Raw genomic sequence first — 27,405 nt, 5'->3', positions numbered from 1 at the left:
GGCTGTTGCACAGTCCCAGTACCTGAAGCGGGAAGAGTCTTTGAGTTGGCGGCCCACCGGGGCTACACAGTGAACTCCAGGTTAGCCTGGACCACGTGGCAAAACCCTGCCTCAAAAGTAAATAAACAGTGAAGCCACCGTCAAGCTGTGCTCTAAGCAAACTTACTGAAATCGAAGACAATTTGTAAACATTCTAATGGTTTGCTTTAGCGAAAAACCATCCATGTACCTGAATTGTGCGGCACCGTGGTTGGATGGGAGCGGCACATTTCAAGTTTAACCCCTTTCTGGCCGAGATGGCGCAAGGCGTGCCCTTGACAGCTTCAGCAGAGGAGAAGGAGGAAGCAGAGGCAATGTGTACCCCCTCCGTCCCCCACCCCACACTTTTGTGCTGCATCTTTTCAACCAGGGACAACGCTCCTCGGGGTTCCCTCCATCCACCCATGAGCGCTGGTCCGCGCCAGAGTATTGTCTGGCTTTGGAACCGGGCGAACCCGCAAAGGGACTGGGTGCTGGCGGGGCCCTCCTTTGTGCGGCGGCCGCGCGCGGCTCTACCGCTAGGGGGCAGCCTGCACCCCGCAGAGCCCCACAATAGGCGAGGCTGGGGAGCCGCGCGGTCGGGGAACTTTCCCCGGGGTCGGCGGAGGCTCGGCCGGGCCATGGAGGAGGGGGCTAGCGCCGCGCCCCCGCTCTGGAACTGGGACTACCTGGAGCGCTGCTTCGCCCGCCGCCGCGTCTGCATCTCCTTCGGCCTGTGGATCTGCGCCGCCTGCTGCTGGATCGCTGCCCACACGCTGTAATGGGGACGGGACCCGCGCGAGGGGTGGCGGGCCACCCGCGGGGACGACTGGGCGTCACTCGCCTCAGCTCCTCTAGGAAGCCTAGGAGGAAGGGGCGTAAAGGGGGCGTCCTGTAGGTAGCTCAAGTCCGGGTTCGGATCTGACATTGCTCTGTGGACTGAAGTGGAGTCCTTTCTGGACTCCGCGCACCGAGGAAGCTGGGCTGCGAGCCGGTAGCAGGAGGCTGGATGGTGCAGTGGATGCGGGGCTTGGAATAGCTTCTATTGTCAGCCTTTTCCTGGTTGTTGGCAGTGTGAGGGGAGCAAGTGTAAGCCTTTGGATCTCCTGTGAATGAGGATATGCCTCATAAAATGAATGTGAGGGTTAAATAAGGCATAGCAGGCAAAGGACTTAATAAGTGCTCATTAAACACCATTACTGCTCTGGCTCTACCACCCACCCTTAGGGACCCTAGCAAGTCCCTCGACGTTTTCTACTTTTAATTTATCCAAAGCTGACAAGAGGTGTGGCAGTGGTGATCTGGCCACAGTTTTTGCTTTTGTCTGTCTCCCAGTGGTTTGTTTGGCCAGGCAATCCCTGTAGCCTGGATTCTGTGAGAGCATAGCCTCCAGGTCTTCAGCCACTCTTTCCCCACGCACAGAAACCCAGAGACAGTTTCCAGGGTGGTGCCACCCAAGATACCCAGGTGGGGGAGAGTGTACAGCATCCCTCTATCCCAACTCCTGCAACTGGCTCACCTTAGCGCTCGGTGGACAACCCCTTCAAGACTGTCCGTAATGGTTCAGAGAGTCAGCAGTCCATTGCCTAGAGACTGGAGTCCAGTACAGACACTCTGGGCCTGAGTTGCATTTCTTTGTCCTCTTGCTCCCCGCCTGCCCCTGTCCCTAAGGCAGGTGCTGTTATCAATCGGATGAGGAGCCTGCTTCCTGAGTGAATAATAATCCTGCCTGTGATTCAGGCAGGCATCAGGGATTGAGCTCTCTGAGGTAGAGGGCTCTGCACGCATGGTCTCCTTTGTTCCTTAGCCATCCTATGCAGCCAACACAGGTAGGCATGCTCACCCCTGGAAACCATGGCTTACAGAGGTGAACTAGTGTGCCTAGAATGGCCGACTTTCGCCCTGCTTGAGGCTAGATGTGCCTCTCTGTTCTTAGTACCCGGCCACTCCTGAACCCCTCTCCCCCTGTCTGTCTGCAGAGAATGGATCTTGGGGGGCAGGTTGCTAGGTTAAAGTCAGTCTGGGAGTCCTGGCCCCTGAGAGCACAGGGCATAGGGTAAAGCCCCGAGCAGTGAAGCTAGAGGCCTGCCGTTGGCTCACATCATCACCCCAGGCTACAGGGTCTCCTCTCCAAAGCAAAGGTTGAAGTAAAGCGTTGTTCATTTGGGCCCACATCTCTTACCCGACCAGTCTTCACTCCTTGAGCTTGCATTGGTTTCAATACCCAGAGCTTAGATTTATAGCTGACGGGTGACACCCTGAGCTTCAGGCTTGGGGCTGGCAGACCCAGAGATGTTTAAGGTGTTGGGTAACAACAGCCTTCCTTCTGTAATTATGATCCTTGGGACTGATGCTCAGAACCTAATCTATGGAGTCAGAGCCAACCACACTGCCTGAGCGGATGAAGCCGAAGCCGCTCCCAGCCCATTTCTCTATAAAATCCAGCATGGTTACTGAAACTCAAGTGTGGTGGTGACGGCACTGGTGATATTGCCAGAGAGGCCCTGCCCACTGTATGACCCAGGTTCATGAAGGTAGGGAGAGGGGCTGTAGGAGAAAAGCCAGCAGTTTGGAGACCTAGGGAGAGGAGCCCAGAGCACCATGCTGTTATTCAGTTTGGTTTCCCCTGCTTTATGAATATGCTCAAATTGCTCAGCTGGAAGAAGCTGCCACCCACTGCACAGATGGGTAAGGCGGATCTGACTCTAATTTCAAAGAAACAAATCGCCTTTTAAATTTAGGTAATTACCACTATAGTTAGCTGCAGTGCTAGGGTGGCTTTTAGATCCTGTTTCCCTTTCAGTCCTGACCGCTGGACTGGAGAGATGGCTCAGTGGTTAAGAGCAGTGACTGCTCTTCCGGAGGTCCTGAGTTCAAATCCCGGCAACCACGTGGTAGCTCACAATAATGAGATCCGACTCCCTCTTCTGGAGTGTCTGAGGACAGCTACAGTGTACTTCCATATAATAAATAAATCTTTAAAAGAAAAAACCTGACAGCCAGCTTGTAAGGGCCTGATTTGGAAGAGGAAAAGGAAAAGAGCCCCCATCTCTCCTTAAAGTTAATACTTACTGTGTAGTGCAGGCTGGCCTCGAACTCAGAAACCCCTGCTTCTGCTTCCCAAGTGCTAGGATTAAGGTGTTTCAAAACATGCTGAGGCTTGTAAGAATCTGAGGTACACGGCCCTTGTCAGCTGTCTCTGTCTCCCCCTTTTGTAGAAGAGGACGGCATCTTTGCAGGAGATCTTCAGTTCCCAGCAGATCTTGTTCCATAATATGTGTGTGTGTTTGTGTGTGTGTGTGTGTGTGTGTGCTATACCTGGGAGAGGCTGTGTTTTATAGAACAGAGGTGACAGCTGCCTTTTCTAGGTGTGTTCTCTGGCCTACCCTTGAACTCACAGCCCCCGTGTTCTGTTCATGTCGCATCGTCTTAGGATTCTCTACCTGAGATGCACAAAGAAGTGTAGCCAAGACCAGTCGGCACTGTGTGCTGCATTCTGCCTCCTGACAAGTCTGTGTGACACCGTGGGGGCGATTCTGGCCAGGCAGCTCACGATCCAGGTATGTCCCACACAGACCTGGCTTGTTCTGCTGCTGCAGTCACGGGTGCCTCTGTCTTTTCCCTTAGCCTGCAGAGCAGTTTCCTCTCAGAACCTGGACCTGGTCTTTTCTGTCTTCTGAAGTGCTCTTTCTCTGTGTCTACATGGCTCAATGCCATCACCTTCTTCAAACACTTGTTCAAAGTCACCTTCTAAAACAAGGCTTCCGGGGCTTAGAGTGACCCTGGTGGGTAAGAGCGCACACCTTTCTTCCCTAGGACTGAAGTTTGGTTCCCAGTACATATGTCAGGTAACTTATAACCATGGATAACTCCAGCTCCAGGGGGTCCCTCGGCTTCTTCTCGGAGAATACTCACACACACAGGGCATGCACACACACAAGCACACACACACATAAAAAAAAAAAAAAAAAAAAAAAAAAAGCAACCTGCAACCCTCCCTTTTGTGAAATTGTAACCCATCTCTTCCAAAAGTGCTCCAAGCTCCCATCTCTTGTTTTGTTTTGTTTTGTTTTGTTTTGTTTTGTTTTGTTTTGTTTTGTTTTTCGAGGCAGGATTTCTCTGTGTAACCCTGGCTGTTCTGGAACTCACTCTGTAGATCAGGCTGGCCTCAAACTCAGAAATCCGCCTGCCTCTGCCTCCCAAGTGCTGGGATTAAAGGTGTGTGCCACCAGGTTTAGTTAATTTTCTGTTGCCATGACAAAACATCATGACCAAGGTCACATATAAGAGAAAGCATTTAATTGAGCTTATGCTTTTAGAGGGTCAGAGTCCATGACGGCAGAGCAAAGCATGGAGGCAGGAACTGCTGAGAGCTCACATCTTGATCAACAAATAGGAGGCAGAAAGAGACACTGGGAAGGGCATCAGCCTTTTGAAATATCAAGACTCGCATCCCAACCCCCAGTGACACACTCCTCCAACAAGGCCACACCTCCCAATCCTTCCCAAACAGTTCCACCAACTGGGGACCAAGTGTTCAAGCATGAGAGCCCATGGGAGGCCATTCTCCTTGAAGCCATCACAGGGAATGACTCTCACGGACAGGGACTCACTGCTGTACTGTCACTTCACACAGCTCTTAGTAGATGTTCAACACACAGTCATTGTCATTACTGATTACGGAGCTGAGACTTGGCAATGGCCGCCCTCTCCTTCACGAGATGCTGATGTGGGACTTGGTGTAGGGAAAAGCAGTTGCTAGTTTCCCCAAAGTGGAAAGGATCTCTCACCCTAAACACATATCCCAAGGAATATTTTTGAGAGCCTGACTGCAAGGAGCTTGTGGGTTTTGTTTTTTGTTTTTTGTTTTTTGTTTTTTGTTTTTTGTTTTTTGTTTTTTTTTGTCTTTGTGGCCACACAGGCAGAGATAAAGGCAGGCAGCCTTGTGGTCAGGACACAAGTCCAGAGTTTTGAACCTGCTTAGAACAGTGCTATGCTGTCTCTGAAACAGGTTCCCTTTCCCTTTGGCTTGTGGGATAGAAGGAGGCTCTGTTCATGTCCAAAAGGAATGGCTGACTGGAGTTTGGTTAACTATTTAACTGCATCCTTGGCACTAAGGTCCCCCTGTGTATTAACTCTTTCTCTCCTGAATCTTTCCTATGATGTGGCTCCTGTCATCTTCCCAACTGCTACAGAGGTAGAAACTGAGGCACAGCAAAGCTTCTATAAGGTTACCCTCTAATAAGTACCAGGGCCAGGATTCCAAAGTCACAATGTCCACTCTTCCCCTTGATGATACTTTTGTCTTTGACACTGTCAACTATCTCCAGGTCCTGGTCCAAACACTTGCCATGAACTGTCTACAGAAATCTACAGGCCAGTCTTTGAGGGAGATCTTGTTGTGTGCCAGTCTTACAGATGGGGAAACTGAGGCTCAGGGAGTGTTGGTGTCTGAGATATAGCTCCACAGAAAAGGCTGCCTGTACCACAGAAAGAGTATAGAGTAGGATGCAGAGGAATGGGTTCTCAGTCTGTCTCTACTGCCTGGCAACTGTGCAACTTAGAACCTGTCTCCTGACCCATCAAAAGATCCATCTCTGGGTTGATGGAAGGCATCGCAGAGAGACTGATATAGATGGACATGCGGCCTTAGTGTAGCCCAGTAGTAGAGGGGATACCAGGACAGCAATGTTGTGGTTAGTGTGTGTGTGTGTGTGTGTGCGCGCGCGCGCACGCGTGCGCTTGATCACTGTCTCCGTTTGCTTCCAGGTGTTCACTGGGGCCTACCTAGCAGCTATCGATTTCATGAACTTCATGTTCACTCTCTTTCCTGTCTGTGGATCCAAGTCCAAGTCCAAGTCCGGTGAGTGTGCGCATATGGCCACCCCTTTTGCCTTCGTTCATTTGCTTGGTGCCCATGCCTGAACCAGATCCCTCTAGACACAGGCAAAAGAATGAGATGCCTGCCCTCAGCCACATGAGAAAGATGGGGCCCTAAACAGTTACTCTAGCGGGCACCTGGGAGATAAACTCAAAGGGAGAGATGAGCTTAAACAATAGGAAAGCTTGTGACATCAGGCCTGGTGGCATAGATAAGCAAACAAGAATGGGCCAAGGCCAGGGGCAGGGATGGCTTCAGGGGACAGTGTGCAAGTCTGGGTGACCAAGCCAAGCTCCACAGTTTCTGGAAATGAATGGCAGAAACAGACAGGATCACCTCTATAAGAGCAGGGCTGCCCAGCACTCGGGAGGCAGAGGCAGGCGGATTTCTGAGTTTGAGGACAGCCTGGACTACAAAGTGAGTTCCAGGAAAGCCAGGGATATACAGAGAAACCNGGGGGGGGGGGGAGAGCAGGGCTGGAGGAACTGAGACAGGGTGAACAGCCCTGAGTACGTAGCATTGGGGGTTCCTGAGGGGGGAAAAATGCAGTGTTCTTAGACTCTTGTCCAAAAGCTGGATGGTCGGTCGCATCAGTGGGTCAGGTAACATGTCCTCAAACAGGTCCATGTAGTTTGGGAGAGAAATGTTTTATAAAATCCTCAGAAGATTGTGTTTTAAGGAAGCCTGCAAGAATGTCCTCTTTCTCATTGCTGTTTTTCCTGCTTACAGAGCAGGGGGCTTGAAACACAGTCACTTATCTGTGTCGGGGACAGAGATGACTGGAACGTGGTCATTGGTCATGCTTACCTACTAGCATTGAAAGGATCCTCCCAGCAGGGCGGTGGTGGCGCACGCCTTTAATCCCAGCACTCGGGAGGCAGAGGCAGGCGGATTTCTGAGTTCGAGGCCAGCCTGGTCTACNTTTCTGAGTTCGAGGCCAGCCTGGTCTACAGAGTGAGTTCCAGGACAGCCAGAGCTATACAGAAAAACCCTGTCTCGAAAAGCCAAAAAAAAAAAAAAAAAAAGAAAGAAAGAAAGAAAGAAAGAAAGAAAGAAAGAAAGAAAGAAAGAAAGAATCCTCCCAAGAGATATGGGCACCATCCTCTGTGGGTGGGAGGCAGGTACTGGAAGAGGAACTTGACCACAGGGATTGGAAGGGAGTCGGGACCTGCTTTAGCAAGACTGGAGAGCAGAGACTGGAGTCCACCAGTTTCTCCCTCACCAGCCATCTCCTTGGGAGCTTTATCTTCCAGGAGCATCATGGGAGATCTGGTGTTTCCTGCAGGTCAGAGCAGCAGGGAGAGGAGAAGAAGGCATCTTAGAGCCAGTGTGTTCGCCCTGGCTCTGCCTCTGAGCCTGGGTCCAGGCTGGGCAATCTGGACTGCTATCCCCAAGGCTCCAGCCCCAGTCCGTGGGCCACAACGGAGGCTCCTGGGAAACCTTCTGCAGGTAAGGCTGAATGTATGACAATATGGGGTGGTACAGGTCACTTCCCTCCTTGCGTAGTTACTTGGTGCCCTGGGAAAGGGTGAGGGTTCTTGCCATTGGAAAGAGGTACCTTCTAATAGTAGAAGAGATTGCGTCTGGTCTGTTGCTCCTTGGAACATACGCACAGTCTCTGCACATCTATTCTTGCAGGAAAACCCAGAAGTCTTCGGCTACCTGCTGGGTGCTATTGCTGCCTTTGGCTCCTGGGCATCCCGGATCCCTCCATTCTCCAATATCGTGAGACTGGGTTGGGGCTGGGGCTATAGGGCATCTAGGGGCATCAGGAGATCCTGGAGGTGTGATGTCCCTGTGTGGGGCGCACATGTGTTTTTTTCTGAGGAGCCAGTATATGACAGCAGTGAGGGGTGTATGCGCATGGGTCTGTGTGTGTATGTGTGAGTGAGTCTGTGTGTGTGTGTGTGTGTGTTTATTAAGGTCCATGGCTAAACAGTACAGTCCTGAGACCCACAGGAACATTCCAGGAAGGCTGGGTGTTTCTCCTTACGGGAAAAGGTCACAGGGGTGGAACAAACTAGAGGCTCACAAGAGAACAAGAAAGACACAGGAAGTCCAACTTGGTTAGCTACCCAAGGCCTTATCAGCAGATATTTCCAGATCTCTGGGCTGAGGGAAGACTTACGAGCTAGGCCTGTTGGTGCCTAATGGGACCTGTCCCTCGGAGCTCTGAGTCCCACAGAAGATACAGATCATAGTGTGGTGGGAGGGAGGTTTCCTTGCTCTCCGAATAGAGGAAGCAAGTGTTTGGGGTGGGAAGCAGGAGAGAAGGCTCCTGTGCTGCGATGGTGTGAGGGCAGAAACCATTCCAGGGTCAGGCTGCAGGTAGTCTTTCACAGTGGTGCAGAGGGAGAGTGGGACCAGAGGAGGCAACAGCTAAGAAAGGGCTGTCTGTACCCAGGGGAGGACGCGGAGAAGCCACCATACAGGACAGTGCCTGAGTGAGCTCGGGGATTGGTGTAGACACTGTCCTGCCAGGTTTTCTCCATAGAAGACTCTGCGGTAATGCCCCTGCCTGGGTAATAAGACCAGCACCACCCCTGATACTAGAAAGTGACCTGGGCCTGTTATTTAACCCGAGGGGAAGCACTTTCCCAGGAGCACCGTGCTTTAGTGGCAGGGTCAGAAGAACAAGAGCTGGGAGGAGGGCAGCTTGTGACTGTGCATGAAGAGCCGAGCTGTGCTTTGAGGCCCGAGTCTGCAAGTCCTGTCTCCAGGCTAAAGGAAGAGACAGAGATGCTGCTCTGGCTGCAGCAGCCTCTGGGTGAGCTTGACATGTCAGGGAGACCTTCCACGGATCCTGACCTCCTGTTCCAGTTCCCTCGGGCCTGCAGTGGGATGGTCAGGCTGGGGAACTCACAGGCCCTCAATAGACCTGAGAGGCTTCCCGTGTGCTGTGGGAACCATGCAGAGGGGCACCATTACCCCCAGCCATTACTGGGGCCAGGGACCAGACCCACCCTCACATCCAGGCACTCCACAGTTAGGTGCTTGACTGGGTCTCTCTATTCAAGGGCCTTCAGCAGGTGGAGGCCAGAACAATGGCTGGGAAGAAACTAGCTGAGATACAGGGGAGATGCAGCAGTCCCGACAGTGCCTTGTTTGTTTGTTCTGTGCTGAGCATTGAGCCCCGGACCTCACATGTACCAGGCACGCAGTCTACCACAGAGCTGCATCCGCAGTCCATCTGAGAATTCCTCGGGGATTCAAAACAAAAATGAGAGAAAATCAGCCAAAATATACTTTTCTCCTGAAATTTGTTCCATTCCTTAGCCAACGCCCTAAATAGTTCTAAATGCCACCACTTAGCAAGATTTTAAAACCAGATTATACATGTTTTATACTTGCATATATATATGTAAATGTAAATATATTATGCAATTTATATATATATGTATATATAAAATGACTTAAATATTTATCAATTTATATTTATTAATTTATTAATTGTTGGAGACATGGCACATGTATACCATGGCTCGGGTTTTACGACCGCAGGACAACTTTCAGGAGACCTTTCTTTCTTCTTTGTGGGTTCCAGGCATCAACCTTAAGTTGTCAACAGTAGGTGTCTTTATCTGCTGAGCCATCTCACTGGCCCTAAAGTGACCTCATGCCTACAGACAACTACTACCATGAATATTGCATATGTCCCTTTTTGTGAGCCAATATCTCCAATGTCCATCCTCTCAGAATGTCCCCGTGGCTTCACAATTCCATAATGTCATCTCTCCCTTGATCTCCCTGTTTGGTGTGGTTCCACACGAGAATAGCTGGCCAGTGGCTCTTTGTAACCCATTCTCCCTCACCTTCCCCCGTTGGCATTTCCAAGTTCCTACCCACTGTCAGAAGGGATGGTCCCAGGTCTGCTCCCAGGAGTGCCCCGAATGTGTAAAGAGTCTCACGCATCCCTCCGTGTCAGGTAGGTGCCAGGTGTTAGAATCCAGACGAGAATCAGTACTCCATAGGCTGCAAACAGTAAGAAAAGGTTTCCCGGCTTTAAGATTTAAGTAAGGTTCTGAGGAGTTTGCCAGGCAAAAGTAGCAGCTTGAAGAACAGCTCGATCGATGCCTAGCAGAAGGAGCGCCCTTTCTAAGTGGCTGCTTATAGGGCTTGCCCTATACCACCAAGAGATCCAGTGTCCTCCTGCCCGGCCCCTCCTCTCTATGCAGTGTCGGGGCAAGTCACTCTCCTATATCCACCTGTGGACCCGGTTCCTGTCAGCTCTGGCTGGTCTCCTCTACGCCTCGGCCATCGTGGCCCATGACCGGCAGCCTGACTACCTCCTTCAGGCCACACCCTGGTTCCTGATTTCACTGGGCCGAGCTGCGCTGGACCTTGCTGTATCCACCCAGGCCCAGTGGCTGGGGAGGCTGGGTTGCCTGCAGCCAGGGGCTCTGTCCTACCTCCCACTTGGCATGCCTTCCTTTGGTCTTGCTGGCCAGCACACTGGCCCAGCAGTCCAGTCATTAAAAGCCTGGGACAAGCAGACGCCAGCAGTGATCCGCAGTTCAGGGCTTGCCCAGTTCAAAGACAATTCTCTGGCCCATAGCTCTCTGGAATAGCAAGGGAAAAGGGGAGGCTCTGAGCCTTCTGGGTCAATGGGCCCATCTCCAGGCTCCATTCTGTATCCTACCAGGCTTCTCTTGATGGAGCCTGCCCTCGTTGGGGAGAGGCCTGTGTAGAGATCAGAGCTGACAGAGGTGCCTTCAGTTGGTGGCTGCTGAGCCTCCTTGACTCCTGGGGCCCCAGAGGTGCTGCCTGACACGCTGTCACCCAAGCGACCTTGCACAAGTGTTTCAAGGGCAAGTGAAGCTGTACTGGTGGCTGGGGGAGTCCAGAGGTGCTGACAGCCTCTGAATGTGACTCTGTTGTGGTGGTGGGAGAGTTTAAATTACCCAGAAGTCTAAGATCAAAACAGGCCACTCTTAAAGGCTCTGCCTGAGAGGCTGCCCTCCTCCCTTCTGATTACCCGTGACTCCCAGAATTCTCTAGCTGGGGCTTTATATTACTTTTTCTTTTTGAGATAAGTTTTTTATTACATTGCCAAGTTCAAGGCTGGCCTTGAACTCGAAATGCCCCAGCCTTGGAAGTTCTAGGATGACAGGTGTGCACTACCACATCTGGCACAGCCTTGTAATTTCAACATCTGCTGGTCTTCAACACCTTGCCCCTTTTGTGCATCTCTGCATGTCTTCCAGTCTAAGAACTCTGGGCACTGCATGTAGGCTCACTGTGGTAAGGTCCCAATTTGTGTTTTCACACAGACACTGTCCTCCTCACCGTGTGTGCTATCACCGTGAGCCATGTTTCCCAAATGTTTCCATCTCACAAGCATTTAGCAGGGAACAAAAAGAGAGAGAAAAATTGATCAGGTCCTGTCTTTAAGATAGTCTCTGTTGGCCTGGGACAGGAGCGCCAGGGCAGGCTGCTCAGGAGGCAGGGGTGTGAAGAGCGCCCCCTGGAGGCAGAATTTCTCCACTTCCACGTCCGTGTACCTTAACTCCCACATTTCAGATCATCTTTCTGTCCTGCGTGATAAAGAGCAGGATGAGCCGAGCCTTCGGATTTGCTACGGCTGAATCCAGAGAGAGTGCCGACACACAAGCCCTTTTGACCTGTGCAGAGAAGGAAGAAGAAAACCAGGAGGCCAGGACCGAGGACAAGGTCTCTCTGGGTAGAAAATGTCTGGTTTGGTGGCTGGGTGCGCAGAGGTGGGAAGTACTGGGATCAGGGGCTTCTGGGAGTCTTTCTATACTCAGTCTCTTAAAAACTGCTTTTTTATGTCCAAAGCTCCCGAGATCCTGAATACAATGGGATTCTCTTTTTTCCCAATTGTCTTTGTGTTGTTTTGTTTCTGTTACTGAAGCCGTTCCTGCCTCTGTGTGGTTGGATCGTCAAGTAGTCTTGTTATTCAAGTAACTCACGGACCCACATACTGCCCAAGTGAGCGTCTTAATTTTAAAACAATGTGGGTTTTCCAGGCTTCATCCGTAGTCACTTTCCCATGCGTCTCTGACTTCATTGCCGTGTCCTGACAATTCCAGAGCCATGGGCATGCTGAATGTTCATCCCCGCCTTTGCACATCTGTGTGACACGCTGTCTCTGGAAACTTGTCCCAGGTCATAAGGATGGATTTGTATTCGAGACAGTTTAGCTATCTTGGCTTGGAGGCTGGTTTTGCTAACGTCTGAGGCAGCGTTGCTCATGACCGTGTCCAACATTTACAGCTCTAACTCACCACTAGTGAGAGTCCATATGTCTGAGGCAAGTGTCTGTCTCCTTAGGTTTTCGGGGTTGGGGTCTGCACTGTACCCCAGCCTCTTGTCTCTTTATGCTCGATCCAAACTGGTGAGTTCTAAGACACCACATCTGACCCTAACCGGGGCAGTGCATCTTCTTCAGAAGACCCACATTACAAAACATTATGGGAGCTCATAGGAGTTTTAGGACAAGTATCTCCCCTTTTACTAATTTTGGGGGACTAAAGTGATGTCACCCGCTCCTGGGCTCCTCAGCACTTCAGGCCCCTCTTACAGGGCAAGGATGGAAAGGAGGCTGGGATTCCTTTTCTTATAGGACTTGAAAGGGAGAAAAGTAATTAAAAAAAAAAAAAAAAAGGCAAGACTACTCCCTAGAACATTCTAGGCTCAGCAGTGTAGCCTGAGCCGACCAAACACCAGGGTGGGTTATTTGGGCTCCCAGATCTGAGTTTGCAGTAAAGCCCCCACCCCCACCTGGAGCAGAGAATGGGACACTTATTCCCTCCACTGTAGCCACTGAGGTAAAATTGTGCCTCACCAGAGAGCTCTCAGTCCAGAGGTCTGTGTGACCCTGGACAGGCAACGGGAAGCCTTGGGCGTGTGCCGTGATGGTTATAGGTCCAACATTTTTATGTTGTCACCCCCCAGTTGTCATCCACAAAGTAAACCCTTGAGAATCATACAATTAAATCACAAACAAAACAAGACAACAAAGCCCACACACACAATAAGCCTAACTGTTTAAGGAGACCCTGTGGTGTATGTTCATCCCCAGTTACTGTTGACTGTACCCAGCTGGCAAGCTATGCCTGAACATACCTGCTGATAGCGAAGTTCTAAAAGTGTGGGCTCAGGACCAGATGTCCCTCCTCTTAAACCCAGGGTGGCTTCTAGCAAGCTTTTCCCAAGCTAATGCTCAAGTCAGAGCCACTGTCTTGAATCAGACTTTACTCTGCACCTGGTGGGTGGCTCCCAAATTCTGAGCATGGGAAGACCTCTGCAAAGCAGCGTTTTCTGAGGCAGGGTCTCATTGTATATCCCTAGCTGGCCTAGAACCCACAATATAGATCAGGCTGGCCTCAAACTCACAGAGATCCACCTGCCTCTGCCTCTTGAGTTCAGGACTAAAGGCGTGCACCACCATGTCTGGCTTATGGTTCTTTTGAATATGAAACCTTCCTTTTAGAAGGTGCCTTCTGGCTTTATAACTTCTCCCCCTTGCCTCTCTGTTTCCCTTTTGAAGAACTCAGATTGGGTGCCTCTGACCAGCCTGTCACACTGCAAGCCCCTGAGGACAATGACAGCCATCAGTCGCTACATGGAGCTGACCATCGAGCCTGCCCAGCAGGTGAGCCCCCCTGGGTCACTACTGGGTATCCAGCCTGGTGAGAAGAAAGCCTGGCAGGCTTCCTGAAAGAGCTGGTTCTCCATTTGGGGTTCTCCAGAGTTGCAGTGGAGGGGTACAGAAAAGTTATTTTCCCTCGGCTTTCTTGGTACCATGGCTGAGGACTGGGACTCAGGTTGATAAAAGAGACAGAAACCTTTTGGTTACCCATACATAGGTGTTTACAGAGAAAAATGTGGTCCAGGGACATGAGGTTTCTAAACCACTGCAGGCTCAGGAAAAATGCTTAGAGCTTGTGAAGTTGGGGGCAAGTTAGGAAAGAAGAGAGAAAGGGATGCGTGGCAGTTCAGGGTTGTCTTCTTCTTCAGTGAGAGTCTCCAGTGACAGCTGTCCCATGTGGGGAAACACAGAAGTTTCCTCTACGAATGTGAATACAGAAGGGAACATGTATACCGTTGGCCTATTTTTAAGATTTTAGTTTTGCCAGGCAGCTATAGTCGCAACACGCGGGAGGCAGAGGCAGACGACCTCCGGGTTCGAGGCCTGGTCTACAGAGTGAGTTCCAGGACAGCCAGGGCTACACAGAAAAACCCTGACTTGAAAAACAAAACCAGACTTTAGTTTTTACTTATTTAAATGTTCTTTCATTGTATCTTTCCTCATAGATGCTACCTCACTACCTAAAGATATTTTTATACCAGCGTATACTGTATGTGTGCTGCGTGCATGCATGCTGTATGTTCCCCGTCCTGTGGACTAGTGCTTGATGCATTGCTGAGACAGAAATAAACAGTTTCGGGTTGATAGGGTTGATTGTGGCTCAGAGGTCGAGGATGCAGTCCAGCATGGAGAGTTTGAGGCAGCTGGTCACTTGCATCCACAGCCAGGAGGCAGGGAGAGATGGATGCTTGTGCTCAACCCCTCCCCCCTCAGTTCTGAGAAGTTCAGGACCCACCCCAAGAATAGTGCTGACCACTCTCAGGGTGGAGCTACCCACGGAACCGACCTACCTTACACATGTCTGCCCAGGAGACTTGTTTTCTAGATGACTGTAAGTCCTATCAAGTTGACAGTCATTATTAGACATCCCACTGTCCCCTGTCCCCTGCCCCCTGGCCCTACCCTCTCCCCTCCCCCATTCCCTTTTGTCCACTTTGTTTCCTTGAGCAGTTTTACTTCTATGGGACAGTTTTATGTGTATGCTCACACATAGCTGCATGTGTCTTTATAAAATCAAGGAGCTTGATAGAGAGGAAGAATATAATAATTTACCTTTCTGAGACCGATCTTTTTTTTTTTTTTTTTTTTTTTTTTTTTTTTTTTTTATTTTCCTCAATTACATTTCCAATACTATCCCAAAAGCTTTCGCAGTCCCCCCTTGCCACCAATAGGCTCAAGTGACCCTGTTCTCTCATTCGTCTGCTAGCAGAAGCCGTATTTTTTTTTTTTTTTTTTNTGGAACTCACTTTGTAGACCAGGCTGGCCTCGAACTCAGAAATCCACCTGCCTCTGCCTCCCAAGTGCTGGGATTAAAGGCGTGCGCCACCACCGCCCGGCTTCTGAGACTGATCTTAATTCTCTTAAAGGGATTATCTCAAGTTGTCTCTTTTCCTGCAGATGGCCTGACAGCGTCTTTCTTTATGTCCAGTCTGCTATGTGTATAAGCTACATTGTAATGATTTCTGCAGCTGTTGTTGGACTGGTTCTGTAACTTAGCTACAAGTCTTTCAAGACGTAAGCACCAAGAGTGCTTTAGTTGGATGTGTGCTAGATCTATTTTCAGTTTCCGGAGACTCTTCCATGCTGACTTCCTGGTGGCTAGGCTAGTTTATATTACCGCCAGTAAATGTATACCGGTTCCCTTTTGTCTGTGACTTTGTTAGAATTTGTTCTTTTTCATTCTCTCTCTGTCTGTCTCTGTCTCTCTCTGTGTTTGTGTGTGGGTGGATGTGGGTGTATGCACGTGGTGCGCCACAGTGGGGCCAGAAGAAGACGTTGGACCTGGAGATGTAATCAATTGTGAGCCACGTGATGTGGGTGCTTTGGATCAGAGCTCAGGTCCTTTAGAAGAGCAGCAAGGGTCCTTAACCACTGAGCCATCTCCCCAGACCTGTTGTTAGTTTTCTTTCTTTTTTTTTTTTTTTTTGAGACAGGGTTTCTCTGTGTTCCCCTGGATGTCCTGGAACTCACTTTGTAGACCAGGCTGTCCTCGAACTCAGAAATTCGCCTGCCTCTGCCTCCCAAGGGCTGGGATTAAAGGCGTGCGCCACCACTGTTAGTTTTCTTAATGACTGCCATTCTGACTGGGGTGAGGAAGATTTTCAATGTAGTTTTTTTTAAGATTTATTTATTATTATATCTAAGTACACTGTAGCTGTCTTCAGACACACCAGAAGAGGGCGTCAGATCTCATTACAGATGGTTGTGAGCCACCATGTGGTTGCTGGGATTTGAACTCAGGACCTTTGGAAGAGCAGTCAGTGCTCTTCCAGCCCCCTCCATGTAGTTTTTAATTAAGATTTCTCTGAGGTTGAGCACTTCCTTGTACTTTATCGATCACTTATATTTCATCTTTTGTGGATTGCACATTTCATTAGAATATGTATTGATTGATTTCTTGTTTAGTTTTTCCAGATCTTTGTATATTTTATGTGTTAATGTCAGATGTATAGATGGCTAATATTATCATGATATATTTCGGGTAGTAATGTCATCTAGCAAATATTTTTTTCACCCTTCAGTGGGCTGTCTCTTTACTTGGTTAACCACTTCCTCTGTAGCTCAAAAGCTTTTTAACTTCTTGAGGTTCCATTTATCAACCCCTGAAAAGGAAATTCAGGAGTCCTGCTCAGAAAATTCATGCCTATGCTGTATTTTAAAGTATTTTACCTACATTTCCTCTCATTGTGCATTTTCTCAGTTTCCGGTCTTACCTTAAGGACTTTTGTCCATTTGGAGGCATTGTTCTTCATCCTGCTGGGTTTTCTTTTCCTTTAAGACAGTGTGTGTGTGTGTGTGTGTGTGTGTGTGTGTGTGTGTGTGTGTCCTACTGTGTAGCTACTGTGTAGCTGTAGCTGGCCTGAAACTTGTTACATAGACCAGCCTGACCTGGAACTCACAGAGATCCTCCACATCCACACCGTTCTACAGCAGGGACTTGAGCGGCCTAGGTTTCTGTATCCTTGGGAGCCTCAGAAGGAGTCGCCTCAGCTCTGAGGAAGGACTGTTCTTGGGGAAGCTATAAAATGGCAAAGAGTTTCCCTGTTTCCGTTGGCTTTTACTTGTCTTTAATTTAAAATAATCTAGATACAAAAGAGACATATTTTAGTCCCTCCCAGAATGTGGTGTGTGTGAAAGATGAAGAAAAGAATAAGATCACCAGCGGTAGTATCTAGCTGCCAGTCTGAGGGCAGTGACCTCTGGGAAGGCTTCGGAGCTAAACTCAAGGTCACCTGTGCATGTTTGAAGCATCGCTAGGCAGCAGATAGGCAGGGAGACGTCACTAGAAGCTGGTCGGTCTTGAAAAGAGGTGGCAAGACTTTGGGCTGAGGCTGAGGCAGACAGGGAAGCAAAGGATTGTAGGTAGAGTGGGGAAGGGACCTCGGGGCTCTGGCTTACCTTCTGGGTCCTCAAGGGAAAGAGGGTTGAGAAAGAGGTGACAAGAAGTTCACCTCCTTCTCCCACTATTCTAAGATTTCTTGGTCAGGTCACCAGTGACCTCTGAGTGGCTGAATCCTCAATCACCTCTGTCTGACTGAGACTCACTTGGCCCCCAGTGCTGATTCTGCAGCCCCACCAGTGTTTTCTGCCACTTCACACTAAGGGCAAACTTCATCGTTAACACTCAAGTCCCTCCTGTAGAACGGTGTGGATGTGGAGGATCTCTGCGAATTCCAGGTTAGGCTGGTCTACCTAACAAGGTTCAGGCCAGCTACAGCTACACAGTAGGACCCCAGTCTCAAAGGGGTGGGGTGGGGGTGGGGAAACATCCCAGCAAGATGAATAACATCTCCAAATGAGCAAAACGCCTTAAGGTAAGATCTGAAGGTTAGAGTGGGATTGTCTCAACCCTGACGGGGGTGCGTCCTCCTCTTGGTGTGCTTCTGCAGACCCCAGATCCACTGCCCAGTCCTCCCTCATGCTGACTCTGAGGAAGCACCCGTTCCTCTCCCCTTACTTCCAGTCCCAGATGCCCCACATGGTGTCCCACACTTACCACATCCACACAGCGCAGGCTTTCCCTGCCCAGATAGGCTCTGTGTGCACCACAGGAAGTGCTGTCCCCACAGGAAGTGCTGTCGCTATCTATGCAGTGATTCAAGCCCCAGACTCCCCTCTCTCTTCCCGTTGTGCCACCCTCTTCCCACCCAGGCTATTTGCTGGTCCTGCAAATGCTTCTTTTAAAATAGTCAATGAGGGACCTTGAGAGGTGGCTCCGGGGCTATAACTGTTCTTTCAGAGCAATTCTGGGCGTCTACATGGTGGCTCATAAACAACTGTAATTCCTGCTTAAAGGGACCCGATGCCCTTTTCTGGCTTCCAGGCTCACAAGCAGTGCACATATGAATGCAGACAAAATATCTGAACCTATGAAATAATAAAATATATTAAAAAATAGTTAATGAGGCCTGTACTGGAGAGGAGAGACAGAAGATTGCTCCAATTTCAGAGTCAGCCTGGGCTACACAGTGAGTCCAACTCGCTTTTGGGGTATTTTGTTGTTGGTTTGGTTTGGCTTGGTTGTTGTTGTTTATTTGAGGGGGTGGGTGTCTGTAGGCTAAGCTGTGCTGAAACTCAGATCCGTCTACTTCAGACACTGGGGTTATGGGTGTGTGCCACCCTGGTAGGCAGGAATGCTCTTTTACAAATACAACTTACATTTTTCAAGAAGGTTCTTCATTTTTGTATGTGTGTGTGCATCCGAGGTATGTGTATGCCCCACCACACGTGAGCAGAAGCCCATGAGGTCAGAAGAGGGTGTCAGACCACCTGGAGCTGGAGTTACAGGGTAATTGTGAGTCTTCAGTTCAGGTGCATTTTGACCCATGATGTGGCCCCTGCCCTACTATGTGGTAGACATGGGAACTCAGAGGACTTGGGGTCTGAGAGCAAGGCTTTACCCTTTGCTGGGTTATTTAGATGCTGGGTGTGAATCCCTCTGCCAATGAGAGAATCAAAGCATAAATTTAAGTGATGAGCCCACATCAGCCATGAAAGCATTCTTCTGACCAGAGGGGAGGGGGAGAATGGGAGTTGGGGGGGGTTGCGAAACGTGGGGGTGGGGGGAACTTAGTGAGAAAAAAAACATCTCAGAAGCTTTTTCTGACATGGGACCTGGGCTGTGATTGGCTTATTGCTTGCTTAGCGTGCATCTGAAGTCCTGGCTGGGTTCCACCCCCAGAACCACAGAAAAAAGAGTAGCGTGGAACTGTGTTCATCTATAGTCACCTCATGCCTCCGTGTGGCTTGATCGATACTAGGGAACCACCCTCTCCAAACCCACTCACAAGGGATGCGTGCCTCCCTCATTCTCCCCTACCCACCAGCGAGTTTCATCCAGCCTCTTCCACCTGTGTCCACCAGAGGGCGAGAGGCCCTTCTGAGGCACTGGACATCCAGCCTTCATTCCCCTCACAGTGGGCTTGACTGACTGCAAACAGCACAACCAGCATTTACCTGGTCCTTAGGAGCTGCGACACTGGCCCAAGCCTTTGCCATAGATTAAATTCAGTGCTGACCCTGGACGTATTACTCTCATTTTACAGCCTAGGAAACAGTCAAGTGGCAGGGATTGGGAGGTGGTGCAGGGGGGATGGGCTTCCATAACTGCTCAAGGTCACGTGGCTTGCCAGTGGCAGAGGTTCAGGATCGACTAGAGATGGGCAGAGGGGTCATGGCCATGAAGACCAACAGCTCCACCCTCGACGGGGACGTTGGAAAACCCTTGTTCATCCGTTGATTCCGGTGTAACACACCCTGGGAGATTATAGGATTTATTCTGTTGCCTAGGAGCCACCCGCCCCTAACCCCACTCCACCCACAGGATCTATTTCAGCTCCCATCTTCTGAGGCCATCAGGGTGCCCCTTACCTACGTCCCAGGGCTGCAACCAGAATCCTGTCTCTGTTTCTTGGTGGACTTTCTCCACCTGCCCCTCTGACTCATGGAATACGGTACACGAAGTCCACCTAGGGCTGAACCCTCAGTATTTGGGGTCAGGGGACTTATATCATGTCCCTTCGCCATTGCTGTGATCACCACTCTCTGTGATTGGCTGGGAAACAGAGACCCAAAGAGGACAAGTGTCCTACGGTGATGTGACAATCAGTTAGCAGAAGATCACCTTTCAGAAAGCTTTGGTGTAAGCTGTGTGCGTTGGGTCGTCATGCACATGACATAAAGGGGCCAGTTCTGTCCTTCTACCATGTGGGTTCTGGGAGATCAAACTTGGGCCATCAGGCTTGGTGGCAAGCACCTTTTAAGCCATGTTGCCAGACCCAAAGTATAGCCCAGGCTGGCCTTGAACTCATAATCCTCTTGCTGCTTCCCCTTTAGTGTATCCAACCAGCTGCGCCACCGCAACCCTTTGCTTTTCGTTATGGTTGTTGGTATTGAAAGAGTCTTTGGTAACCAGTCTATCCTGTAACTCACTGCGCAGCTGAATATGACCTGGAGCTCCTAGTCCTCCGGCCTCCTCTTCCCAAGTGCTGGGACTGAGAGGATTGTCCTGACCCTGGCCAAAGCCCAGAAGGTGTCATGGCTCTGAAAGTCCAGTAGATGGCACTCTCCTGATCACTGTGGATTCTCCAGAATCCTATCTACTCTGGAAGGATGGGTTAGGTAGGTCGAAGATAGAGAACAGATGCAGTCACTAACTTCCTCCTCCTCCTCCTGTGTCTCCCAGGTTCCCCACCACTCTGTCTAGTGCTGCTCTAGTGTGAGCTGATAAAGTCTTGGTGGCATGTGTTTTGGACAATAGTTGTCGTGGTTATAAATGTACCCCCCACCCCTTTAATCCAGAAATTCCTAGCGATTCTCTGTGTACCCTGAAATTTCAGATGTCTGGCTGTGTTTGTTACTTTTCTACCGTGGCAAGAAAATACCACGGCCAATGCAAATTAGAGAAGGAAGGGTTTATTTGGGCTTCCAGCTCCATAGCGGTGGTAGCAGAGGAAGCAGACTGGACCCTGGAGCTGGCTACCGGAAACTGAGGCTTGCAAACCCAAGGTGGAGAGGGGAAAGTAGCAACGGCAGGAATCTTTTTATTTTATTTTATTTTTGGGGGTGGTTTTTGAGACAGGGTTTCTCTGTGTAGCCCTGGCTGTCCTGGAACTCACTCTGTAGACCAGGCTGGCCTCGAACTCAGAAATCCACCTGCCTCTGCCTCCCAAGTGCTGGGATTAAAGGCATGTGCCACTACTACCTGCCCGGCTGCAACGGCAGGAACCTTAAACCATCAAAGCTCACCTCCACCGTTGTACTTCCTCCAACAATTCCACACCTCCTAAACTGCCCAGGGTCACCAACTAGGGGCTGAGTATTCAAGCCTCAGCCTATGAGGAGCATCTTGTCCACACCACTGCACTGGTGTGACCTACCGCGGTTAGCATGGACTGGGACTGGCTAAATAGACTGTGAGCATCTATAATGCTACTCTCTCTCTCTCTCTCTCTCTCTCTCTCTCTCTCTCTCTCTCTAAGATTTATTTTATATGAATACACTGTGGCTGTCTTCAGACACACCAGAAGAGAGCATCAGATCTCATTACAGATGGTTGTGGGCCTCCATGTGGTTGCTGGGAATTGAACTCAGGTCCTCTGGTAGAGCAGTCAGTGCTCTTAACCACTGAGCCATCACTCCAGCCCTATAATGGTACTCTTAACAACACCCCCCCCCCCGAGCTTATTATATAGACCACGTCTAAGGCACGTTGTTAAGTGGACATAAAACCTGTAAGAGACTATAGAGTGTGCTACCTTCTATAGTGGAAGTAGGGGGCACACATATGTGTGCATTTGAGTGTGTGCATGTGGAATATCTGGAAGGACACAGGGAACAGGAGTGCCGCCACCTCTGGATGCTGAGGAATAAGGGTCCAGGGGACACTGCAGCCCGCACCTCTGCGCCTGTGGAATACTGACATGCAGGAATGCTTTGCATGTTGAGAGGTGACATAAACCAAGTGCCACTGCCCACTCTTTCCTTCACTCCTTGCAGGCAGGCTGTAGCGCCACCAGGCTGCCTGGTGACGGGCAGACGAGCACCGGAGACGCCTCCTCGCAAGAGCCTCCCTCGTACCCTCCCATCCAGGTCATCCAGGCCAGAGTGTCTTCCAGCAGCTCCTCCGAGGTCTCCTCCATCAACTCGGACCTGGAGGTACAGGGGCTGCCCTCGGGGAGGGCACGTGGGCATGTCACCTAGCAACGCTTGCTGGGGCCTCCGTGAGACGGAACCGCTTTGTAAACCTTGCCTTATTAACCTCGCGACTGCTAATCATGAGTGAGTGACGCTCTCTGCATGGCTATGGAGGAGCTCTTCAAACTTGGCGGGACTCAAACAGTTTCACGGTTAGGCCAGTCAGGGAAACACTGAATATTGGGGTCCAGTTCTCATAGACGGCTTGCACATTCAGGTCCTTCCTAAGAAGAAACAGAAAACATAAGTAATAGGTCTCTTAAAAAAGCCTCAGTGTTATAGTTTAGGATTAACGGTTTAGGCTGTAACGCCAGGCTTCATGTGGCTGAGGGGCATGAGTTCAAATCCAGCCTAGGCTATATAAGAACACTTTAGAAGGAAAGGAGAGAAGGAGGGAGGGAGAGAGAAAGGAAGGCAGGAATCTCGCTTGGTACCAGTGTTTCCCAGCCCATTTGACCATAAAAGTTTCTTTATCCCCACAAACAGAGACCTGTAATGCTGGCCCTGACCCACACAGGCGGGACCTATGGGAAGCAGCACACCCAGCCTCCATCTTCTTTGTATCTAAACAGAATGTGCATCACATGAGGGACCCACAAACTCCGATGCGTCCTGTCGCTCTGAGTACCCAGCCCCATTCAACCCCATTCAGCAAGGGAGTTTGCGTCTGTCTGAGGACACAGGAGATCAAAGGCAACACAGGCTCACACGTATGTCAGAGAACCATGCAGTCTGGCCTTTCTGGGGAAGGAATGACTGAGTTTTGTGTCCCAGCCTTTTGTGTGTTGAAATCCTGTCTGTGACACGATGTACATAAGCAGTACGTAATGTTGATCTGTGGTTTGGGTTCAGTTTGATTTTTTTTAATGCCCTTTTTTGGCAAAATAATCGTTATCTACCCAGAGTCTGAAGGTTAGTCAGACTTATACAGGGCTCAAAAATTCCAAACCTAAAAAAATAAAATTCCAAATCTTTTGACGAGGGGTAAACCAGATCGCTTAGTGTGCTTTCCCAGGCATTCCCAGCCAGTGTACCGTGCTATCTCTGCTCATACCTAGCATTCTGTCCTGGCCATTTTCCTTCCTGTCCTGGACCTCTGGACCTTCCTCCCTGGGGTCCCCTTGGGCCCCATTCCCATGGGTCAGAATTCTATCCAGAGGCCGGCTTGTGTGACCCTCCCCTTGGACCAGTGGCTCCCTCTCCCTGTTGCCCATTTCCCTGCCCACCCGCCACAGGTGGCAGTGGCCTGGTGAGTGCAGATGTGTCACCTGCTGTTCATCTGTCCCCTCAACAGCTGCTGGTTGAGGGCCGGGTCGGAGCTAGGACCTGTACACCTGTCCAGGCAATGTTCCTAAGCTGAGTCTGAGAATATATGGGACACCTAGAAGCTTGGAGCCTGCATTCTCCACTGAGGCCTGTGGCTAAAGGGACTGCAGAGTGAGGGCAGGGCAGGGCACAGACAGGGGCCCATGGGGGAGGAGTAGGGGGATATTTGCTCTCTGGAAATGGAGGCCTCTTGCTCTGTCCCTAAGCACTAGGCAGCGCGGTCTCCAGCATTGCTGGAGTCTGCCCTTGCAGCTGGTCCTGGCTGTTCCTCTGCTATGTGGAACCCATTCTTCTCCTCATTTGTAGTCTCACTTTTTTTATTAGTTATTTTCTTTATTTACATTTCAAATGTTATCCTAGTTTTCCCTCCAAAAACCCCCTACCCCATCCCCCCTCCCCCTGCTCACCAACCCACCCACTCCTGCTTCCTGGCCCTGGCACTCCCCTACAATGGGGCATAGAACCTTCACAGGACCAAGGGCCTCTCCTCCCATTGATGACTGACTAGGCCATCCTCTGCTACATATGCAGCTGGAGCCATGAGTCCCACCATGTGTTTTATTTGATTGGTGATTTAGTCCCTGGGATCTCTGGGGGTACTGGTTGGGTCATATTGTTGTTCCTCCTATGGGGCTGCAAACCCCTTCAGCTCCTTGGGTACTTTCTCTAGTTCCTTCATTGGACCCTGAACTCAGCCCAATGGATGGCAGTGAGCATCCACTTCTGTATTTGTCAGGCACTGGCAGAGCTTCCCTATAGTCTCACTTTTAAAATCCTATGTAAAAATATGTACATCCAGGGGCTGGAGAGATGACTCAGAGGTTAAGAGCACTGACTGCTCTTCCAAAGGTCCTGAGTTCAATTCCCAGCATGGTGGCTCACAATCATCTGTAATGGGATCCAATGCCCTTTTCTGGTGTATCTGAAGACAGCTACAGTGTACTCATATACATAAAATAAATATTTTAAAAATATATGTATATCCAACCAGGCCGTGGTGGCCCACAACTTTAATCCTAGCTCTTGGGAGGCAGAGGCAGGCGGATTTCTGAGTCAAGGCCAGCCTGGTCTACAGAGTGAGTTCCAGGACAGTCAGGGCTACACAGAGAAACCCTGTCTCAAAAAAAAAAAAAAAAAAAAAAAAGTGCAGATGCCCCAGCTCAGGATTCCTGCTTCACATTCTCCACCACATACAGCCAATGGCACAACTGCCAAGGTCCTATAAAAAAAACAGTGAGTGTGGGACTAAGCCCACAGGGCTGGGAGCTCCCATGATACAGGGGGGTCATGGCTGTCTCCGGGTGTGTGGTCCATCTGTCTGTCTTACTGGCAGCTTAGCTTACATTGTGGTTTTTTGTTCTTTGTTTTTTGTTTTTTTTTTTTAAACAGGCACTTATAATGTAGTCCTGCTTGGCCCCAGAACTTGATAGGTATGGGCCTTGAACTTGAGGCAACCCTCCTGCCTCTGCCTCCCAAGTGCTGAGATTACAGGTATGTGTCACCATGCCTGACCCACATTTCTATTTTTTTAAAGTAATAAAAATAGGTATGGTGACTCAAGCCTAAAATCTCAGCATTCAGGAGGCTGAGACAGGAGGATTGCAATGAGTTCAAGGCCAGCTGGGGCCGTATTGTGAGTCTGAGGTTAGCCTAGGCTACTGTGAGACCTTGTCTCAAAAACACAAGCAAAAATAATATATGCATATAGTCCCAATTACCTGGGAAACAGAGACAGGAGGATTAGAGCCCAGGGTTAAGACCAGCCTGGGAAATACAGCAAGAACTAACCTAAATATATTAATACATGCAACACACTAAATGTCATACATTTTGGGGGGCAGAAAATTTGGAAAGCATGAAGAGGGTAAAAATGGAAATTCAGATTAAACACCAGGCCCACTAACTGGCTCTTACCTCCTCAGAGCCGTTGGTGCGGAGAGCCACGTTCCTTAAATTTCTTGGTTTGTTTGGTACTAAGTGATATCAGGAGGTGTCTGTTGGCAGATGGCGTAACTGTATATCTCACCTCGGCAGCTGGTCAGTCATTCAGCAAACATTTTCTGAGCGTGGGCATGTGAAGGGAAAACATATGAGGACAGAAGGACAGGCCTGAGCCTGCCCACGGGCAGGCAGCAGCAGTGCCTCTTGGCCACAGTGGCTCAGACCTTCTGCACACGCCTTCGGAACTCTTGCCTGAAAGATGGAAACGTGGGGGGTCAGAGTCAGGCCTCAGAGATCGCATCCTGTGCTTTAGCCTCTCTCCTCCCTAAGGTGGCATCGTTCTCATACTTGATGTACATTCAGAGCACCCAGGGCATCCCTCCTCCCTCCTGGGATGCCGCTCCTGAGTGTATTTCCCTCATCCCTATGGCCTGATCTGTCACTGACCACATGTGCTTCTGCTAGACCCCGTAGATGAGAGTGGATGCTTCTACATCCACTGTCCAGGCCTGAGGGCCAAGGAGATACTCAGTTCCTGTCACCTTTATCCCCTTCTTTCCTTCCTTCCTTCTTTCCTTCCTTCCTTCCTTCCTTCCTTCCTTCCTTCCTTCCTTCCTTCCTCCCTTCTGTTTTTGTTTTTATTTGTTTGAGACAGGGTTTCTCTGTATAGCCCTGGCTGTCCTCGAACTCACTCTGTAGACCAGGCTGGCCTTGAACTCACAGAGATCCGCCTTCCTTTGCCTTCCAAGTGCTGGGATTAAAGGCGTGTGCCACCACTGCCTGTCATTTTCTTAACTTTCATAGAGTGGTTTGAGATTCTTGGGGTATGTGTCTACTATTGTGAACGCTGACTTCCCATCATGCACTTGGGGAAGTGAAGCGAGGGATGCTTTCATCATGTTGTATCCATGGTATCCCAGCTCACAGAGTATTTCTATACCCTATCCATCAGAACGACAGAGTGCTGATCTTAACTCTGTATGTGTCCTGTGCAAGGCCCTGGCAGGGGCTAGTGAAGACTTCCCAGGCACTACTGATTTTAAACAGCCCCAAAGGCAGACGTCTGAGGCTAGATGAGTTTTGTTAGCTTGAGGAAACATAAGACAAAGCCAAGTATAGTGCCTCCCAACTGTAACCCCAGCCATTGCCAGCTAGCCCAGGCAGTGATAGCTGGAATAAAAAAGAAGAAGAGGAGGCTCAGCCAAGATTTGAACCTAGTGCCATTAGCTCTGAAGCCTGTTTTGTTTTCCACTGCGCTGCAGGAGATGGTACCTAACAGCACTGGCAGGGCCAGGGTTGTTCCGCCTGAGCTCTGGCATAGATGAGAAAACTGACTTCTGCCCCAGTCTTCCTACTCATGTGTATTACACCTTGTCTTGTCCAGCTCAGGATGAAACACTGGGATCTTCACGAATCTCAGTGTCGGCAGAAGGCACGAGACCAACAAGGCCACACTTGCCATGGACACTCCCCTGGGAAAACCATAGGGCTTAGTCACCTCCCTACGGCTGTGATGAAACACCAAGACCAAAAGCAACTTGGGGAGGAAAGAATTACATATCCCGAATCACAATTCAATGCGTGAAGTCAAGACAGGAACTCAAACAGGGCAGGAACTTGGAGGCAGGAGCTGATGCAGAGACATGGAGGAGGGCTGCTTACTGGCTTGCTCCCCATGGCTTTCTCAGCCTGCTTTCTTTTTTTTTTTTTTTTTTTTTTTTTTTTTTTTTTTTTATTTTCCTCAATTACATTTCCAATGCTATCCCAAAAGTCATCAATAACTTCTAAGAAGAAAAGTAGGATATGAATATCAAGAACTCCCAGGGATGAGGGGTGGGTTTTTTTGTGTTTTTTTTTTTTTTTTTTNTCTGCCTCCCGAGTGCTGGGATTAAAGGCGTGTGCCACCACGCCCGGCTCTCAGCCTGCTTTCTTATAGAACTACTAGTCCAAGGGTGGTACCACCAATAGGCTGGGGCCTCCCCCATCAATCACTAATAAGGAAATGCCCTACAGACTTGCCTACAGCCTGATCTTGTAGAGACATCTCAAGTGAGGTCCCCTCCTCTCAGATGACTCTAGACTCTGTTAAGTTGATATTAAAACTAGCCAGGGTGTGTAGAAACTCTTATCTGCCTGCCTTCAGTGCAGCACTAAAGAAAACTGCATAGAGGAGCAGATGACCAATTTTCAAAAGTGGTTATGGCTGATGGCC

The 27,405-nt window shown here is 49.8% G+C and overlaps 1 protein-coding gene across 4 annotated transcripts in view; it reads left to right on the top strand.

Annotated features, from left to right (window-relative positions):
• The first annotated feature begins 586 nt into the window (after positions 1–586).
• Tmem44 (transmembrane protein 44) overlaps positions 587–27,405 on the top strand; it is a 39,019-nt gene continuing 12,200 nt past the window's right edge. For 2 of the 4 annotated variants that reach the window (XM_029470836.1, XM_029470837.1), the window contains exons 1-9: positions 606–796; positions 3,452–3,578; positions 5,788–5,881; positions 7,185–7,348; positions 7,538–7,624; positions 10,075–10,245; positions 11,420–11,569; positions 13,410–13,514; positions 21,729–21,887. In XM_029470836.1, the coding sequence (XP_029326696.1) occupies positions 660–796; positions 3,452–3,578; positions 5,788–5,881; positions 7,185–7,348; positions 7,538–7,624; positions 10,075–10,245; positions 11,420–11,569; positions 13,410–13,514; positions 21,729–21,887 (1,194 nt within the window). In that variant the 5' untranslated portion in view covers positions 606–659. Of the gene's footprint in view, positions 797–1,019; positions 1,848–3,451; positions 3,579–5,787; positions 5,882–7,184; positions 7,349–7,537; positions 7,625–10,074; positions 10,246–11,419; positions 11,570–13,409; positions 13,515–21,728; positions 21,888–27,405 lie in introns of those variants that run through there. The other 2 variants (XM_021185409.2, XM_029470838.1) reach the window with 2 other exon arrangements.

Source organism: Mus caroli, chromosome 16, assembly GCF_900094665.2.
Source record: "Mus caroli chromosome 16, CAROLI_EIJ_v1.1, whole genome shotgun sequence".
Taxonomy (NCBI): domain Eukaryota; kingdom Metazoa; phylum Chordata; class Mammalia; order Rodentia; family Muridae; genus Mus; species Mus caroli.
This window is presented reverse-complemented; position numbering and strand designations above follow the sequence as displayed.